The 21,253-nt window shown below is 43.9% G+C and overlaps 1 protein-coding gene across 2 annotated transcripts in view; it reads left to right on the plus strand.

Moving 5' to 3' along the window:
- The first annotated feature begins 456 nt into the window (after nucleotides 1–456).
- Nucleotides 457–21,253, plus strand: part of LOC108714938 (synaptotagmin-9) — a 95,310-nt gene continuing 74,513 nt past the window's right edge. Inside the window, exon 1 of one of the 2 annotated variants that reach the window (XM_041560905.1) lies at nucleotides 457–1,250. In XM_041560905.1, the coding sequence (XP_041416839.1) occupies nucleotides 1,103–1,250 (148 nt within the window). In that variant the 5' untranslated portion in view covers nucleotides 457–1,102. The remainder of the gene's footprint in view (nucleotides 1,251–21,253) is intronic. The other variant, XM_041560904.1, reaches the window with a different exon arrangement.

Raw genomic sequence — 21,253 nt, forward strand, 5'->3', positions numbered from 1 at the left:
TGGGGAAGAAATATACTGGCAGTTCACCCCAGTCCAAGGGTGCATAAACATGTGACAAATTTGTGAGTTTTTCTTCAAAAGAAATAGCCACAAAATGTAATTAAAAGTTCAATCCATTTGTTAGGACATACAGGTGAAGGCCTGACGCGTTTCATGAGTAAGTAGCCTATGAGTAAATGCCCCAACAGGCATTAAACGCGCCAGGCCTTCATCTGTATGTCCTAACAAATGGATTGAACTTTTAATTACATTTTTTGGCTATTTCATTTGAAGAAAAACCTCACAATTTTTGATTTTTGACTCCAGAAATATTACCAGGTCCAGGCTGGTGGTGGTTATAAGGTTTACAGGGATACATTGGGCACAGTTGTCCTCAGGCTGATAGGGTGCATTGGGTGTTGGCTGCAAAGTGCATGAATGGGTGCAAGTATCTTTTTTATATCCATTCTACAAATTAGTCAATGAACCCTACCTCCAATCAATGAAACCATGAAAGATTCCAGCTTCCATCCTATACCCCCCCCCTGGGGTCCTGGGAAAGGGACTGGGAGCAGCACAAGCATCTACTACTGCACTCCAGCTTTAATCCTCCTCTCCACACCCCCCTCATTCCACTCCCCTGTCAGCCAGGGGTGAGCACTCAATCCATTAGGGTTTCTCCTGTTCACACAAGTGAAGGCAGCAGATATAGTCGCACTGAGCGACAAGGCTCTTTCCAGCATCATAAAAAAAAGTTGCAGCTGACACAGGAGCCAGTGGATCGCACTTCTGCCTGCGACTTCCCTTTGCGCCTTTAATACAGAACTGCTGGCTCCCAAACCAGGGAGGATTTATTTGCTGCGACTGTCGCTGGAGAAAGGGAAGGAGATGTGCAGCAGAAGCAGCCGCTTTTCTTCTCCCCCAAGCAGCCTGAGAGGCGGAGCTGGTCCCTCCTGCGAAGTGTAGGTGAGCGCTGAGAAAGAGAGAAGCGACCAGGCGCGTTTTGTAGCTGCTGCAAGCGCAAAGGGAGCTGGAGACGCCAGAGTCTGCGCAAACGGTGCTGCCTTGCCCCGGAGGGGTAACCGGGTACAGCAGGAGGGCAGCACAAGGATGCTGGTAGGAAATGCCTGGAGCCAGAGAGCAGGAGCTCTGTCTGAAAGCGGTGCGGCTGCTGGCGGATTTGTGCTACAGTGGCATCGTTGAGGACGACAGCTGCTTGGATTTCATCTACTACTTAAGGGACCGCGCCCGACCTCGGCTCTCCGACTCAGGTAACGCTGACCCCCCCAATGGGTGTCCCCCAATTCTACATTCCAACGCATCACATGGGCAGTGGGGTCACAAGACGTTACTGGGTCCTACAATGAATCAGGTATGCCCCCCCCCCCAAAACTAGTTTAGTCCTTCCCTAAACTTAGGGCATGCCTATTCCTTATGTTTTGGGGGGGGGGCTAAAGAGAGTTTTGGGGGGTCATAGCAAATAGGTGCAATAGATTAGGTCCTATGCAGTGTCTTAACTGGATATTGCAGGGCCCACAGCAGATTATTTTTCAGGACCCCAGGTTGACCAGTTTTACCAATGTTTATTTAAATTGTATATGAATTAGGGCCTGGTGGGGTCCCTATACCTCCTAAGCCTCCCTGCAACCGCAGGGTCTGCTTCTTTTATAACAGTGATCCCCAACCAGTAGCTCATGAGCATCATGTTGCTCTCCAACCCCTTGGATGTTGCTCTCAGGGGCCTCAAAGCAGGAGGTTATTTTTGAATTCCAGGCAAGTTTTAGTTGTATAAAAACCAGGTGCACTACCAAACAGATCCTCAATGTAGGTTGACAATCCACATAGGGGTTACTAAATGGCCAATCGCAGCCTTTATTTGGCACCAGCCAGGAACATTTTTCATGCTAGTGTTGCTCCTTTTACTTCTGAATGTTGTTCACGGGTTCTAAAGTTGGGGATCCCTGTTCTATAGTTACGCCCCTGGTCCTAGGGTCTGCTCCTTCTATAGTTACTGGCTTGTCTCCATGCCCACAATGATCACCCCCTGTGTGCCAAGAGAAGCAACACTCTCTATGTGCCTCTGCCCACTACCAACCCACTAACACTTGTTTGAAAACAAACCTGCATCAAGATTCTCACCCCAACTTTCTATGTGCCTTGTGCAACCAAATTGCCAGTGCTTGCCTATTCCCTATGTAGTACAGACCCGGCCATTACTAATGCCCACCTGTATTCATTACATTGCCATCTATCCCCACTCTCCCTGTTTGTACAGAGATGCAGATGTTGCCATGTTGGCACTCACTCAGGGCTAGCCTTTGGGGTGACTGACCCGTGGGTGACTGACCCCTGCAGCTGCACAGGGCACCATAAGAAAGGGTGGGGCGCCAGGCTGGTCATTACCCTTCTGTGCAAACACTTGAAACTTACAAATTACAGTAAAAAGTCTGTAAATATCAACCTGTAATGTATTAACTGGGAGAGGTAAGATATTGTAGGCTGTACTGGAGATGTACTTTATAGACTTTATACTGTCACATTGTCACTACACTGGTGGGCACAGGGTGTTATTTACTCTAAGATCAACTTAATTTTCTCTTGTTATTTTGCTGCATTCCAGTAATGTAGGGTCCCCCATGCCCACCAAATGTGCTCTCACCTACCCTACCTAGTGCCATATCCATCCAAATCTCACCCTGTTACAAAGAACATAACTGTGACTCCACACTTAGCCCAGCTTATAATAGCAGGTCCTACTCATGTCTTTGTAAAGTACAACTGGGCCCACACATTGTGCCTTCAGTTTTCCTAATCAATACTGTATCTACCCTCCTGCTCCTACCTCCTAAATATAGGGTCCTCTGCATTCCTGCTATCCCTCTGTGAACTACAGGAATCCCAAAGTGCACCCTTGCTGTCTATACCCAGTACTGACCCAAACTCTCTGCATTCCCTCCTTTCTGTATACATAAGAAAAGTACCTCCAATATGAGTTATCACTGTCCTGTAACTCACCCGTCTGTAAAGTACAGCAGCACCCTCTTTCCTTTCCCAATTGTATATCCCTGTATGTAATGCTATGGCGGCACATGAATACTCAGCGAGGGGGCAGTAAGAAACAATCAAAGCTTCAGGTTTTTAAAGTGCTTAGAATTACCGTATATACTCGAGTATAAGCCGTCCTGAGTATAAGCCGAGCTACCTTATTTTACCTCCAAAAACTGGGAAAGCTTATTGACTCGAGTATAAGCCTAGGGTGAGAAATGCAGCAGCTTCTGGTAAGTTTCAATCAAAAAATTTAGGGTTTCTGCTCCCATTGGAGGTGCCGGCGTCTCGTTTTTTGATGCCAGCGACCATTCTTGGACGCCGGCGAATATTTTTGGAGACTATTCTTGGACGCTGGTGACTATTCTTAGGCGACCGTTTTTGCGCTTGACCCGAGTATAAGCCGAGGTAGAGTTTTTCAGCATATTTTGCGGGCTGAAAAAATCAGCTTATACTCGAGTATATACGGTAATGAAACCAATGGCATATGGTCCCTTCCCTGAAGAGCTTGCAATCAAAAAGCTTTAACTCCTTCTTCTCCACTCTACCTCGTTACCCCAGCAGTTTACCCTTCCTCATCATTCTCCCATTGCAATCTGTTTATTGAGGGCACCCGGGTGCTGAGTGGCGCCTGTATTGCTACTGGTAATGTGGTGCAAACAAATGGCTCTTCTTGCTCTTGTTGCACAGCAGAACGATTATCCCTGAGTGCATCTCCCTCGGCTGATTGCTGTTTGTGAGAAGTGTGTGTGTGATCTCTGAGCAATTTTCTGGATGCACAGAGCTGAGAGCTTATGTAGCACTTAGGCACCAAGCACATCTGCTGCTTTCCCGATGGGAACCTTTGTTTCTCTGAAAGAAAAAGTTGAAGTGTTTTTTTTTATTGCCATATTCTTTATTTGCTATTTATTGCATTCACTGAATGTGTTGTAAGCCTGTGCCTAACCCATACAGTTGCCAATCCTATCCCTAAACCAACAGCAAGAGGCCATTATTATTCATGTATCTATTGTTTCTATATCATGCCAGTCATATTCCATCTGTACAGTATCATCTGACTATGCAGGTAGCCCAGCTATAGCAGGTATAATAGGATGGCTGGTGACTCTTTATAGCATTGTTGTCCAAATTGCAACCCTTCCGTTACTGGAATAAAATACCCAATATCCACCACCAGCCTAGCCATGCTGTGCCTATAGGTGCAGCTAGTGTATCTTGCTGGCAGGGACTATGGCATAGCAGGTATAATAGGGTGGCATGGAGCTGGTGGCATTTTATATCAGTAGTGTCCAACTTGCAACCTTTCAGTAACTGGAATAAAATACACAGTATCCACCACTGCCCTGGTCCTGTTATACCTATAGGTGGAGCTCATGTAGCCTGCTGGCAGGGACCATGTCATATCAGGTTACTATAATAGGGTGGCATGGAGTCAGTGGCACTTTACATCAGTTGGACTAGGGGGTTCCGGGGTCCCATCCTTAAGGTCCCACTCCTCCTATCCCAGTGGCAAACTGGTTTAATAGGATGGCATGGAGCCAGGGGCACTTTACATTAGTGTAGGGTTGGACTACGGGGCTCCTGGGTCCTTATGGGCCCACTCCTCCTAACCCAGCGGCAAACTTCCCTTTGCATGTCCACCTGCTCCCAATGTTCCACACACCTTGCTCGTTCCCTCCCAGCACAACACCAACCAGCCCCTTGGCAGCTTGTACTGCCTCCTTCCCCTCCCAAAAACTTGTGCCTGCTGGTCCTGACAAGGGACAAGCATGCGTCGGTTGGGTGCATAAGGTCTGGAGCCCACTGGTTTTCTTCCCGGTGCCCCGCTGGGCCAGTCCAACCCTGTATCAGTGTTTTCCAACCTGCAAACCTTCAGTTATTAGAGTAAATACCCAATATCCACCACCAGCCCAACCCAGCAGTGCCTATAGGTGCAACCCATGTAGTCTGTTGGCAGGGACTATGACATAGCAGGTATTATTGAGTTGCATGGAGTCAGTGGAACTTTGTATCAGTGTTGTCCAACCTGCAACCCTTCAGTTAATAGAGTAGAATACCCTGTGTCCAGCACCAGACTAGCCCAGCTGTGCCTATAGGTGCAACCCATGTAGCCTACTGGCAGGGACCATGGCATAGAAGGTAATAGGGTGGCATGGAGTCAGTGATATTAATATCAGTGTTGACCAACCTGCAACCTTTCAGTTATTGGAGTAAATTGCCCAGTATGCACCGCCTGCATAGTCTCTATGAAGGGGTTACTGGTTCAGCACAATGTTTTTTCCTTGCCTTGGCTGCCATTGCCTCTCAAGTAGACTGGGCAAAAGCTTCCCCATCCGTTCTCCTATAAAAATAAGGATTGCTGGCACTGGACAGGGTGGGACAGAACTAGGGGAACGTGATGGAGGAATGACCATGTGATCTGATTCCACCTGCAGAAATAGGGACCTGTAGGAAAGGCTGGTGTTTGTAACAGCAAGTGATTTAATAAATGATAAGAATCATCAGCCCTGTTTGTACTGGGGGTATATTCTGGGATATTTATCACTTTCCTGAACTTTCAGCTAGGTGATGCACTGCTCTCCGAGGAACATTATAAACTGTTCTTTTTTTTTTTTTTTGCTCAGCAGCAAGTTATTGTTTTTAATAAGGGTTGCTTTCTGCTTAATTACTAAGATTCTAGCATGGACATCCCGGGGGGGGGGCATTATTAGGGAAAAAGAAAACAAATCTGATTAGTTTTGCAGCACATCAGAGAATACAATCAGAATTCATTTCTAGCCCATGGAACATAGTGGGCAAAAAAAGTCTTCAACTTCTCACAGTGCTCAGTTGGAATCACAGCTGCAGGGATCAGAATCCACGGTGACAAAGAAGCAGACCTGCAGTGTTCCAAAGAATCGAATCATAGATCCTCCTTAGAGGGTGAGGGACTGATATTCTCATTCATAGGTAATGAATTAATGGAAGTGAAAGCAGACTTAGCATGTAGCACATAAAGTAGAAGGCAACATCTGTAAAACTAACCCCTGCACCACTTGTTGATTGGAAGTACAAATGACAACACCAAGTGCACCAGGGGTTTAGGCATTCCCCAGTGAAATTATTTTCTATGACACTAAGCTCTGGTGAAGCAGTTCAATGATGGTTTTGTTGCTGAAGTGACCCCTTTGGATCAGAATCAGGGGGCTCGTTGTTTCAAGCTTCTATGACCAAACATTTCTTGGCTCTCATTTCAGCTGTCTCATCTTCAGTTGGAGGATATGATGTTGCTTTTACTGAAGATTAGTGATGGGTGAATATGACCTGTTTCGCCATACTGAAAATTTGCCTAAATGCAAAATGTTGTTGTTTTTTTTGACGTACAACAAATTGTGCGAAAAATTTGACCAACAATTTTACTCATCACTACTGAAGCTAGAGGAAACAATTGTCATTTATGCTAATTTCTTACTTATAGATGCAAGGATCAGTTACTGCACTCAGTTGTAATTTTCCTACTAATGGGAAAAGTATAAACAGTTTACCTAAAAGAACTTGAAAAATAGCTTCCAACATTTTTTAATACCATGACTAGTGATGGGTGAATAAATAAGCCAGACATGAATTTGCAGCAAATCTCCGTGTTTCACCGCAAGCAAATAAATTTGCGAAATTGCAGGAACAATTCGCAGACGAAAAATCAGCCTTGGCAAAAAAAAAATTATTGCACGTCAAAATTGGCGCGTCAAAATTATTCGGGCGCCCATTGACTTTAATACATTTGGACCAAATAGTCGCTTGTATAAAAATTGTCACTTGTGTCAAAATTATTTTGAATTTCGAGATAAATTTGCAAATTTTTCGGCAAAGCGAAACGACACAGATTCGCCCATCACTAACCATGACATATTAGTCCAGGCCCACCATGAGCACTCCCATGTATTTCTTAAAGGAGAATTCAACCCTAAACTTAAAAAACATAGAGAGAGAGACCCCCCTCCCTTCTCCCCCAGCCTAAGTGTTCCCCCGGGCAAATGCCCTTAACATTTTACTTACCCCTCGGTGCAGATTCAGGCATTGGATTTCACGGGTGCCATCTTCAGCTGCTTTGGTAATCTTCATAATGAGACCAGCGCTTCGCCAATTTTCTTGAGTCTCAGTGCATGTGCAGTTGTTGCGAAACAGAAAATTGCTCCAACTGCGCATGCGCTGACATGCAGGTCTCATTACGAAGATTTCCGAACAGAAGAAGATGGCGCCCATGAACTTCGCTGCCTAAATCTGCACCGAGGGGCATTTGCCCAGGGTAACACCTAGGCTGGGGGGAGGAGAGAGGGGGGTCTATGTAGGGTAGGAGGGTAGGGTTTTTTTAAATTTAGGGTTGAATTCTCCTTTAACCCCACCCTCTTGACGATAAAGCTCTACTGGAACTGAAATGTCTGCCTACATGACTGTATAATATCATATTTAGGGTACAAGGAATATCAAGGTGGGATTTTGAATTTAGATGCTTCCTTCCCCACAGCTGGCTGTTTGTGTAAGCCTCAATTAATAGCCCTAATAAATAATAATAAAAAATAAAAATGATGAATCCCTGTAGAGTAGAGTCATGAGAGGAGTTGATCATTATCCAGCTGTAGAGGAGGTGCCAAGCGTCTCCAATATGGTCAATTTCATGGAGTAGGTAATAATTATTCAGGGGTAGGCAGGGGTCAGTAGCTTCATATGGTCTGTAATGACTTGATAATGGCTGGCCACACAGCTGGCTAGGACTGCTGGACCAGATTAGTCAGCAGGATCCAGGTTGCACCAATCCAGCCAGTTGATGCATTCTAGAATTTTTCATACACCCAAGTATTTGGGGCCACTGTTCTGCCCCTGTACTACTGGCTTGTAAGTGGGTGCCTACACCCTATAGAACTAAGCAGTGCAGAAGCTAACTTCATTTGGCTACCCATGTCCATTCTTCTCCAGTGGTGAGCATGCAAGAGCTCAGGAGGATCTGTGCCAGCTTACACAATTTTTACACTTAGGGGGATTCTTCTTCTTTGGCCATAGAGAAATGTACCTGGCTGGACTTTTAATTTTTGTGCTGAGCCTAAGACGCTCTTATGCTTGCCATTTCAGCCCATTAGAGTTAATAAGGATTGGATTCTGTCAATCCAAGTCTTGAGCAGTATGCCAGGCCAGAGCATTGGTAGCAGCTTACAGGGGGTTGGGTTAAACCACTAATAAACAAAATAATGGGCATTTATAAAACACTGAGGGAAGTATTCTGCTTTAACACACTATAATGCCTTAAATCCAGGGTCGGAATGGACCACAGGTCCCAATCTTCTACAGTGCAATACTGCTATCAGTAATCGGTACAACGGGTGTGTTTTGCAATACTGCTTTGAGAAATTTGTATTAGAATGGGATTTATATTTCCAACAAGCCTTGTTGCACACTATTCAGAGATAGAGAGTCGCACCTGTCTTTTAGCTAATACAGTAAATGGGTTGGTGACTGACACTTCTCCCAAAACAAAGACCAACTGCATTGTGCCCATTGTATTGCATTGTATTCCACTCTGCCATACACTGACCTGGTGATAAGTCACAAACGGTCTATTAAACACAAAACAAGCAGTGGTAATTGCATACAAAATATGGTCCCATTCAGCATGGCTGGTTAACTTCTTGCTGGTTTACATCTTTGGGCATGTAATCACGTACTGTAGGGAATTGCAGATGGTTTTACACATTCTCCTTTAATTCAGGTCACTGTCATATTTGCTCAGTCTTAAGGACAAGCCCTATTGGGGAAGATTAAGGGAATGATTTCTTTCCAGATGGCAAAGAGGACAGTGTTTTCTGAGCACATGTTGGACTGTAGCATAACAAATAGTAACAATGAGATACGTTTGGGAAAGCGCACTACGATGTGCCTCTTATTGTTCTTAGTATTACAGATTATTGTTGAATATACTCATTGCTCAGGGCAAGCACATACAAGCCTGGAACTGGCTAATAGATGAGGCAAGCATAGCCTTAGGAGCAAATGTATTAAAGAAGAAGGAAAGGCTAAAATTAAGTAAGCTTTATCAGAAAGGTCTATATAAATACACCAGTAACCCCTCAAAGTAATGCTGCTCTGAGTCCTCTGTCAAAAGAAACACAGTATTTCTTTCCTTCTATTGTGTAGACATGGGCTTCTGTATCAGACTTCCTGTTTTCAGCATAAACCTCCAGGGCTAGGGCTTGAGCATGCTCAGTTTGCTCCTCTCCCCCTCCCTCCTCCCATCCCTGCTGTAATCTGAGCTCAGAGCTGTAAGTGAGCAGGGAGAGACTCAGGCAGGAAGTGATGTCACACCAAGTTTAAATGGCAGCTTCTATCCTAAATAAAAAGAGACAGTGTCTACAGCTGTTTACTCCGGTATGGTAAAGCATTCTGCAGAATAAATATAGCATTCTGTCTTGCACTATTGTGGCTAATCTGTTGCCAATAAACTGTCTTGGAGCTTTCCTTCTCCTTTAAGTTTCAATCATGAACGACAGTCAGTTATAGAGTTTGGTGCCACTTTTAGGCCCCTAGTTACACCCCACTATCCATGTTTGTTGTGCCTTTTGTTACGGCATTGGATTCTGGCATAAATAAAGGTCATTTACAACCAAAATATATGTTTAACAGTGTGTGGGTTATTCAGTTGCTAGATTAGAAATGAAAATGGGACTGAGTGATGAGCAATTTTGGTGCTTCAATGGGCCATGTAACAGTTCAGGGGCTAACCCGTTGGATCAGTGCTGCTTGACCGTTCTTCTATGAGGCTTGACTTGATCTGGAGGCACAAAGTCTGATCATGCTCAGTGACATCAGCCTCATGTGAGCTCAGGCTGCACAGCATTGACATGCCCCTTTGACTCAGCAGATCAATGGCTGCTTCCTTGCATTTAGTTCTATTGGAATCATGTAAATCCTCTCCTTCAATTCACAGACTACATGTGTCTCCAGTCTGATGTAACACTACCATATGGTACCCTTGGGTACTATTGAGCTTTCCATTAGGCTGGAATATATTTTCTAGCACTGTCCCTTTAACGTCCTTTTCTCCAATTCTAACCTCAGTAACCTTGAGGATCCCCTACACAGTCTGACTCAATGTCTTCTGCACATCCATTTATGATCTGTGTGCATTTGGGTATTAATAAATAATTTAGCTCTGTGACTCCATCTCAATCCGACAACAAGAGGGTTTATTGCTTATCGATTTAAAGTGTTCATGGCCTTAAAATGAAAGTATTTACAGGAAGAATATGTTCCCACCATGGGATATAATTGGCAAACAGTTCAACTGAGATTTTGTTCGGTGCTTATTTAAATCAGCAGAGACAGTATATATCAGAGTTCCTCTTGATGGATGGGGGTGGCCAAGAAAAGGTTCTTAGGTCCAAATCTTGCCTTATGGCAACAATGTCCCTGGCTATATACAGAAATAAAGTGAAAAAAGAAACACACTGTAAATGTGACTGTGGGATGGCAGGTATAGTAGGGAGAGATGGTGCCTATAGTAACAGTGGATAATAGTCTCTGGGAAGGAGCGTGGACGTGGGATAGCAGGTATGTAGGAGAGATGGTGCTATTTAGTAACAGTTGAGATAATAGTCTTGGGAGGAGTGTGACTGTGGAATACAGGGTATAGTAGGGAGAAGATGGTGCCTAGTAATTACAGTGGGATAAATGTCTCTGGAAGGGGAGTGGTGCTGGTGGGATAGCAGGTAATAGTAAGAGAGTGTAATGTCCTAGTAAGTAAAGTGGGATAGAATAGTCTCTTGGAGGAAGATGGAGTGGTGACTGTGGATAGCAGTAAGGATTGTAGGGAGATGGTGTTCTAAAGTAACAGGATAATAGTCTCTGGGAAGGAGTGTGACATGTGTGGATAGCAGGGTATAGGTAGGGATAGATGGGCTATGACGTAACAGTGGATAAAGATCTCTGGAAGGGAGTATGGTGGGATAGCAGGTATAAGTAGAGGAGGTGCCCTAGTACAGTAGGATAATAGTTCGGAAGGAGTGTGATGTGGTGATATAGCAGGTATGGGAGAGATGGTGCCTAATAACAGTGGGATAATAGTCTCGGTGGGAAGGGAGTGTGACTGTGGGATAAGCAGGTATAGTAGGGAGAGATGGTGCCTATAGTAACAGTGGGATATAGTTTCTGGGAGGGAGTGTGACTGGGGTAGCAGGTATAGGAGGAGAGATGGTTGCCTATAGTAACAGTGGATAATAGTCTCTGGGAAGGGAGTGTGACTGTGGGATAGCCAGGTAGAGTAGGGAGAGATGGTGCCTATAGTTAACAGTGGGATAATAGTCTCTGGGAAGGGGAGTGGCGGCTGTGGGATAGCAGGTATAGTAGGGAGGAGATGATGCCTATAGTAACAGTGGATAATAGTCTCTGGGAAGGGAGTGTGACTGTGGGATAGCAGTATAGAAGGGAGAGATGGTGTCTATAGTAACAGGTGGATAATAGTCTCTGGGAAGGGAGTGTGACTGTGGATAGCAGGTATAGTAGGGAGAGATGGTGCCTATACGTAAGAGTTGGAATAATATGTCTCTGGGAAGGGAGTGTGACTGTGAGATATGCAGGTATAGAGTGGAAGAGATGGTGCCATATAGAAGAGTAGGATAATAGTCTCTGGAAGGGAGTGTGACTTGTGAATGAGGTATAATAGGGGAGAGATGGGTGCAATAGTACAGTGGATAAATTCTCTGGAAGGGATAGATGACTGTCGAATAGCCAGGTATAGGTAGGGAGAAAGTGGTGCGTATAGTAAAGTGGGGATATATAGTCCTCTGCAAGGAGTGTTGACTGTGGGATAAGCAGGTATATGGTAAGGGGAGAGATGGTGCCTATAGTCACAGTGGGATAATGAGTCTTATGGGAAGGGAGTGTGACTTGGGGATGAGCAGGTATAGTAGGGAGAGATGGTGCATATGTAAAGTGGGATAATAGTCCCTGCAAGGGAGTGTGACTGTGGATAAGCAGGTAACGTAGTGGACGATGGGCATATAGTAACAGTGGGTATAATAGGTCTGCTGGGAAGGGATGTGACGTGGGATAGGCAGGTATAGTAGGGAGAGATGGTGGCCGTATACTAACAGTGGAATAGTCTCTGCAAGAGGGAGTGTAGAGCTGTGGGGATAGCGTATATTGTAGGGAGAGATGGTGCCTATAGTAAGAGTGGATTAATAGTCTCGTGGAAGGCGAGTGTGACTGTGACTGGCAGGTGATAGTAGGGAGAGATGTTGTCTAAGTAACATAGTGATAATAGTCTCGGAAGGGAGTGTGGACTGATGGGGAATGGCAGTATAGGGAGAGATGGTGTTCTATAAACTGGATAAAGTCTCATGGAAGGAGTGTGACGTCGGATGCAGGTATAAGTACGAGAGATGGTGCTCGGTAAAGTGGATATAGTCCTGGGAGGGGAGTGTGACTGTGATAGAGGTATATGTAAGGTGAGAATGATAGGTGCTATAGTAACAGGTGGGAATTAAATAGGTTCTGGGAAGGGATGTGATCTTGGAATAGCGCTAAGTAGGAGAGATGTGCCATAGTAAGTGGGATAATATCTCTGCGAGGAGTAGTGGAACTGGGATAGCACAGTATACGTAGGGAAGATGTGCCTATATAGTAACAGTGCGGACGAAGTAGGGAGAGATGGCTATATAACCAGTGGATAATAGTCTCGTGCGAGGAGTGTGATCGTGGGATAGGGAGGTTAGAGTAGGGAGAGTGGTGCCTAATAGTACAAGTGGATAATAAGTCTGGGAAGGGATGTACTGTTGGATAGCGTAGGTCATAGTAGGGAGAGATGGTGCCTATAGTTAACAGTGGGATAATAGGTCCTTGGAAGGGAGTGTGACTGTGGATAGAAGCAGGTATAGTAGGGAGAGATGGTGTCTATAGTAACAGTGGGATAAAGTCTCATGGAAGGGGTGTGACTGGGGATAGGCAGTATAGTGTTGGAGAGGATGTGTCTATAGGACAGGAATAATAGTCTCTGGGAGGGAGTGTGAACTGTGGGGAAGGTAGTGTGACTAGTGGGATAGCAGGTATAGTAGGGAGAGATGGTGACTATAGTAACAGTGGGATGAATAGTTTCTGGGAGGGAGTGTGACTGTGGGATAGCAGGTATAGTAGGGAGAGATGGTGCCTATAGTAACAGTGGATAATAGTCTCTGGGAAGGGAGTGTGACTGTGGGATAGCAGGTATAGTAGGGAGAGATGTGTCTATAGTAACAGTGGGATAATAGTCTCTGGGAAGGGAGTGTGAGTGTGGGATAGCAGGTATAGTAGGGAGAGATGGTGCCTATAGTAACAGTGGGATAATAGTCTCTGGGAAGGGAGTGTGACTGTGGGATAGCAGGTATAGTAGGGAGAGATGGTGCCTATAGTAACAGTGGATAATAGTCTCTGGGAAGGGAGTGTGACTGTGGGATAGCAGGTATAGTAGGGAGAGATGGTGTCTATAGTAACAGTGGGATAATAGTCTCTGGGAAGGGACTCTGGTTATGGGATAGCAGGTATAATTACATCTTTACCAATAACTGGGTTAGAGGGAAGAATTTGTGACTGGGGTTCATGTCCAACATTGTCTCTAACTCACAAGCTACAGGTACATAATTGTTTGCAAGTACAAATGTTAAAAAAACAATATTAGTTTTTTATAATATTTTGTATTATGTCCACGTATACAGGCTGTCTAAATTTCAGAACAGTATTACAGCTGCGGTGATAAATATTTAAAAAGCACCACCGTTTTCTTTGCTTGATGTAACAGGGAATGATCTTTTAATAAGTGTAAAATTGGCACATTTTTTTCTTAATATATGGTATTTGCAAGAAATTTGCCTCCCCAGTAACAGTGCTGGTCTTCTCTATTATGCGGCTACTGGAGCCACATTAGTTTTCTCTATAGACAGCACTGTCTGTGCTGGTGCTACAATCCATTGGTAAGATCAGCGGAGTAAGCAGGGCTTTGGTTTCCAGTAGCTGATGCAATGAAGTGCTCCCGATTTGCACCCTCTCCAGCCACTCTCCTACCTACCATGGTGCGATTGGGCGCAATTTGGTAATCTTCAGAAAGTATGCGACATTTTGGGGACATATTGGGGCATGCGCAGTTGAAGCATTTTTCCAGTTCTGGACAACTGCGCATCCACTGAGAGTGATGGAACTAGCCAGAGGGAAGGAAGAAGACCCAAAGATTACTGAAGAGAAGAAGATGGCGCCCATGAGCTCCGCTTCGCTTACTCTTTAACAAGGGGTAATTACAGGATATGGGGCAATTACTGGAGTTATCACCAGTGGGGGATGGGAGCAGGGAGGGGGGGACTATGTAGGGTAGGGGTTAGTGGATTTTATTATATGGGGTGTTGAATTTTCATTTAAATACTGAGGATGGAATAATCCCTTATCCGAAATACCCAAGGTTCCGAGCATTCTGGATAACGTACTTGTACTTAGAGAGAGATCTAGACAACTCAAAGCTAATTGAGCTGTGCAAAGTTAGTGCAAATTTTTAGTAAATGTGCCCCAGTGAATTTCGGCATTTCTCTGCTGCTCTTCCTCATCCTCTTCTGCCTTGTCTTCTTTTCTCCCCCACCATCACTTTTTGGTTTCCCATAAATACAACTTCTAATGCAGGTTCCATCCTTCTTCAAACAGTAAGTTCCCTGCTCAGTTCTCTTTGATGTAGAGACAACTACAAGTTTGGAGAAAGGTAGAAGTTGTTATCTGCCCAGTGGGTTTGTGGCCATATAAGAAGTCCCCTTGGAGCTCCATAACCCAATGGACCTATTGGAGCTCAATGACCCACTTCTGCATTAGGGATGTAGCGAACTGCCGTTTATGTGTTCGCGAACGCCGTTCGCGAACACCGGCAAAAAATGCGAACAGTTCGCGAACAGTTCGCGAACTTCGAACACCCGCAAAATCGTTCGATTCGAACGATCGAAGGATTTTAATCGTTCGATCGAACGATTTTCATTCGAATCGAACGATCGAAGCCATTCTATCGAATGATTTCATTCAATCGAATGGCTTCGATCGTTCAATTCGAACGAAAATCCTTCGATTTTAGCGGTCGAAGGAATCGAATGGTCGAATGGTCGAACGATTTTTGTTCGAATCGAACGCGAACTCATATTGGCGAACGTCGCGCGACGTTCGCGAACATTCGGCGGACGCGAACAGTCGAAGTTCGCGCGAACTAGTTCGCCGGCGAACAGTTCGCTACATCCCTACTCTGCATGGTGGAACTCCTTGATGACCTGAGATAGTCAACAGGGAACCTTATTCCCTATATCCCATAAACTATTGATATCAATTCTTAATTTGTTTCTAGCCTACAGGAAAAGTAAGATTTCATTGGAAAAATGCGAAAGGATGATGAATGTGACAGATGGAGAACAATGTTTAACAATCATTTTAACACCTTCTCCCCATGTCGAAAATAGTCTTCTCATGTGAAAATCAGAATTTAATTGCCTTGATAATGAGCGCAGACAATGGTAAAATATACGCCCACTCAATGACACGACGTATATATTGAACTACTGTCACTACTTAAACAGATTATTCCACCAATACAGAGACAACAATGAGAGACTTCAGGAAATATGACTGCTCCCCTGAGAAAAAGAAAGATCTGTATGACTCGTTGTTAAAAAGCAGGCAGCGTATTTGGAGATGGAATATAAATGTGTACTTTATGCAGAAATAATATGGGGTGTTTTTTATTAAAGAGAAGACACCCCTTCCCCTAATTAATTAGGAAAGATTTGTATTTTCTCTCTCCATTCATATTAAAGGGCAGCTAAAGCCAATAGCAAAATTGTTCCTTTAGGGTAAGGGCACACCTGGAGATTCGGAGAAATTTAGTTGCCCCGTGAATTATCGCCTCTTCTTTGGGGCGACTAATCACCCTGAACTGCTTCCCCGTGTCTTCCGCCTGCTTCAATGAAAACACGCTTGCGGTAATGCACACGCATCGCTTCGATTTCTGAAGTCGCCTGAAGTTTCCTCGTTCTGGCGAATTCGGATATCGAAGCACCGCGTGTGCATTGCCTAAGGCGTTTTTTCATTGAAGCAGGCAGAAGACATGAGGAAGCAGTTCAGGGAGATTAGTCACCCCAAAGAAGAGCCAATTAGTCGCTGGGCAGCTAAATCTCACTGAATATCCAGGTGTGCCCTTACCAGAGGGGTTGGATGACTTTTTGAACAAGCATAATATCTAAGGTTATTCTGATCTCAAGATCCCAATTAACCATAGAGATAAGTGGCAGCGGTATCAACTTCATGTTCAGGGCTACAGCCCATGTCATACCCTAGAGGTCATTTAGGAATACAAACGCAGTGTGCAAATTGCAATTTTAGATGCAAATAAGAATGATTTTGCCCATGAAGCAGCAGATTTTCACCTACTACAATTGCATCTGCCGCGTCAAAAACAGATGCAATTTTGCATATTTTTTTACTAATAGGGTGGTATTGGGTTTTTGTCATGTCCAGAACACTTTGCATTTGCATCCTATTCACTGGGTGCACATCTGGTGAGCTTATTGATGCAACCACTGTGGGAAACCTGGAGCCCCCACCAAATCCAGGGTGGCAGTAGATCCAGGGTTCCTAAGAATCGATAGGCGCAGTTGATTATTGTTCATCAGAAGAGGCTGAACACATTGTCAACCTTGTGGTTACAGGAGTGTGTCTGGCTGCAAGTACATTAAAGAATTGTCTCAATTAGGATTGCCACCTATCTAGTTTTCACATGGACATCCAGGTTTTTGGGAGGTCTGTCCAGATTTACAATTTATCAGGACGGGTCTTTGAAATGAATGACACATCGATCAGCCAATTGGCCTGCCCCTGATGTCATGGACACCCCCCCCAGATCATCACCCGCCTCCGACGTAACCACACACACCCCTTGCCCAGTCTGAATCTCGGCAGAAGATGGCAACCCTAGTGTCAATATCAGGCCCAGATTTCGTAGACGTAACAATTACGATCTTTCTTGGAAAAGATCTTTCCAAAAAGGATCGTTAGTTTCAATACGTGTAGAGCTGATCAGACATACAGATAGAAACAACAGAATTCTACCTGTATCTGACGATTCAACACTTTTTTTTTTTGAATAAATAATTTTCCGTCCAGCCCGATCAACGAGCCAACTGATATCCAAGTCTTCTGCCGTTATCGGTCGTCTCATTTCCCACCATACACGCAACGAATATCGTACGAAAATTCATTCGGGGAAGGGGGACGCAAGTTGGCACAGGGCACGGAGTGGGCAGAGATGGGAAGTGGGCAGGAGGATTGGGAGATATTTTTGCAGCTGGTCGGTGGCACACCCTAGTTACTCCACTGCTCATAATCTTGTGATGTAGACTTTGATAGGATCTCAGACAAGTTTGGTCTGAATGTCGATTTGATGCTCACTAGAATCGCAGCCATAATCCATTAACAAAGTCAAGCTCGGGGGAAGTGATTTCTGTTACACCTGGACCACATCCAGTTCTATCATGGCCATGTCCAGTTACACCCTGGTCATACCTCCAGCTCCCCCCTACCTGCTATATAAATGTAGGTGACGCTCTTTGGCCAGGTTCATGTTGGGAAACTACCATTATGAAGGTACAGCAGCCATATTAGCATCTCATTGCTTTATGCCATTAATTTGTCACCGCTATTACCCAATGCATTTGTCCATGGGACTCATGGGAAATTTCAGAAATAATTCTCCTTGCCTAATACAGCAGCGTTTTTCTATTTCAGTAAACACTGTAGCCATTTGAGCAATACTCTGTACGAATTTCATTATGAATTTCTTGTTGGGATATTTCAGTGCTCTCAGTTTTCTGCTTAATATTTTCGTGTAAATTTTTTTTTTCCAATGATTTATTGTATCGGCTCATTAAGTAATTGTGTTGCGTGTTTCTAAACGTATAGAGGAGAATGGGAGGTTTTCCGGCTATTACTAACAATAGCAGCAGAAATATAATGACGTGCGTTTCACCGTTATTGGGTATGTGATTATCCGGACCATCCGCTGCCACAGGATAAAATACAGTATCTGCCCACCAATATAAGGCTGACAGTTTAATTAGAAGTCTAAAGAAGTTAAAGACCTGAGCTGTTACTGTCTGGGAGGTAAATGTCAGGTAAATCACAATGACCCATCATTTATTCTGTCCTGATGAGTAATGGAGGGCTCTGGGAGAGGGCACTCTAATCATCGCTACCAGTTGCCAGACAATGGCCTGTGATATGAAGGGAATTGGATGTCCTAGTCTAACCTGGTATTATAATCTGGAATGTTTTATAGAATCTGCACCTACGTTTTGAGACTATTTCTGGATAAAAATGATGTGTGCGAGGTGCATGCACAATGTGATGAATGTTCTGGACTGCCCTAAGGTGCCGTGAATCAATATGGCCTACAATTAACAAATAATTATATTTTATTATATTTTGTTATTATATTTTTTGTTATTATATTTTGTTTAATTGAATGTAGATCCTTATTGGATACCATTTAATAAGATGTATGTCCCTACTGGATAAGGCTCAGCATGTTGCAAAACAGGCAATATACTTCTATTGGTCCATGTCTCTGGAACGAGGCTAAGGACCAGTATGATGTAATGCATTTTAATTGGTCAATGCCCCTTTATAAGGATTGTACAAACAGGGGAGACCACTAGCCTATGAGTAAGTGCCCACCTCAGGAACGAAACACAGTCAGGCCTACATATGTCCTAATAAAGATTTTTTTACTTTTATAAAAATACCCAAAAACCTGGCAAACCCTTGGACTGGGTTACCCTCGTAAGAGACCATCTTTCAAAAATATTTTTGTGTTTTTGATTTTGTACTTTTTCATTATTCATTATCTCAATTTTTTATTTTTGACTTTTGTCAAAAAAATGGAGCCACACACCAGTACTTGTATAAACTGTTATACCGTTGCTAAGTTCCTGTTGACCTTAGCAACAAGACAATTGAATGACAGACTGTAAGAGGAACAGAAGATGGCCTGAATAGAAAGAAAGATGTTAGAAAACTTTAGATGCTCAACTACCCATTCATAGGGTAGAGTCCTGCACGGAACAAATTTTTGAAACCCAGACCGGACCTAAACCCGCAGCCCACAACCCGAATCGCAACCTGCAAATTTACCCACTTGGATCTGCTACCCGGCCCGCAACTGCCTTATCCGCAACTGGAGTGTTGCTGTAAACCGGAAATTACATCAAAAGTGGGCGGAGACAGAAAAACGTTTTGTAAAATTTTAAAAGGAGTAAAATATAGACAATATCAAATAAGATAAGAAATATAGATGAGACCCGTGACCCGACCCGGATCTATACCCAGACCTGAAAATCCTACCCTCATCCCGCAGGGACTCTAACATAGGGTTTCCATCTTTAAAAAAAGGACACAGTTATACAAGAGGTCAGGGTAGTGACATAAAGGATCAGGGATTGGGGCAGTACTAAAATTTGTGGAATTTGGATGTGATATTTGGGGGATTGGGGGGGATGATCGGGTATCTGGGAGAGCTGGGGAAATGACCAGGTGGATCAAGGACTTATTTTAATAAGAATATTAAAAATCTAGCTTCAAAATAGATCTGGATGATGGAGATGTCAGAAGAAGTGCAACTTATCCCACTTTTGAATGACCAACACCAGCCCAAGCAGAACTTTGACATTACTGAGGGAAAGGGAAATACAAGGAGGTGGTGGTGCAGGAGATAAAAGTGGAGAGGCTGGTGCAAGGGCTGAGGTGTAGACATGGAAGAACAGGCATTCAAGATAAGAAAGCTTAGCAAGGGAGCACTTTCAATTATATAATTGTACTAGAATTATTTATACACATATTTAGTGACAGAAGATTCCCTAGGGTGTAAGGCAGGAGAAACTGGGACTTGAAGGGGTTGGAAGGGAAGGGTTTAGGAGTGAAGGATTTTGTGAGACAAGTAGAGGAGAGGTCCACAGAGAAAAGGTAAGGTGAGATTGAGAAAGACCCTACAACTGGGTGAATCGATGTGTATAAGTAGAAGCTGAAGTAGAAGATCAAGAGAGAAGGGATCAAAAAAGAGAGTAAAAATTCAAGAGAAGAATAAAGAGGAGAATGAAGGGAGGACTAGAGAGTGGTGCTGTATAGAAGGGTTCCTAGTGGGCACAAAACCACCATATGACCCTAGTTCCTAAACCATAAATAATGCTAATTCTGATGGAGTGTTCTGAGCACAAACTAAGATGTCTATCTTAATTTACATTCTGTTTAAGATAATTGAATGGAAACTATTCCTTCAAAATATGGTTTATATTTCACTGAAGAATTGTGGATCCCTGTTAGTAGTGAAGGGCACCCAAGCACTCATGTAATAGAAACAATAAGCAATGGGTGCCTGTGCTCCAGGAGCAATGATAAAATCTGTGTGTCATTACATGTATCGATTATATCATTAAGCTTGGTGTGCACAGGCAGTGCCTCTTCCTCTCTTCTGATAATTAATACTATTTATTTAGTGTCTGTCAGACGTGCTGGAAACTCCTCAGAGTCACTCTATGTTGCATGCTAATAGCAAGGGAATGCCAAATCTCTATTGCTTTCTTAATGCTGGGAATATTGTGCTCTATGGTGATTGCATCTTCCATTTCCCTCAAAGATCTACTGCATGGGATCTTCAACTGACAGCCACCCACTTTACAACTAATATAGGGTGAAACTTGGAACTGTATTGAAACAACGGTTGGAGCAGCAGACACATTTGTCCAGTAAAAATTCACAGTGCTATAATAATATTCAAGTATCCTAGCCATCTCTTGAGTGAGTCATGGACAACTGGTTGGGACATTAGTGTAGGGAAGTGCTTGACAGGCATTTTAATTCATTAGGTCCAACTCTACTGCTTGTGGTGCCTCCTAATTACAGTGGTGCAACTGCTTGAGATAGTGGTTCCTGAACTCTGGATTCTCCACCCACCGCACCTCCCTCCAGAGTGGAGGAGGCTTTGAGCAGGGGCCCAGCCTGAAGGCCAGTTAAAGAGAGAATTGGGGTGAAAGCCTTTCTTTCTCTCATTTGCTCTCACTTGAAATCCCAGCTTGAAGGTCTGTAAGGGTGATATAGGGAGTGCAAAAGTATTTATTGTCCTAGATATTTTTGCAAGTTTGCTTGAATGACTGGCACTTCAGTGATT

The sequence above is a fragment of the Xenopus laevis genome, chromosome 4S (genome assembly GCF_017654675.1).
Source record: "Xenopus laevis strain J_2021 chromosome 4S, Xenopus_laevis_v10.1, whole genome shotgun sequence".
Taxonomy (NCBI): Eukaryota; Metazoa; Chordata; class Amphibia; order Anura; family Pipidae; genus Xenopus; species Xenopus laevis.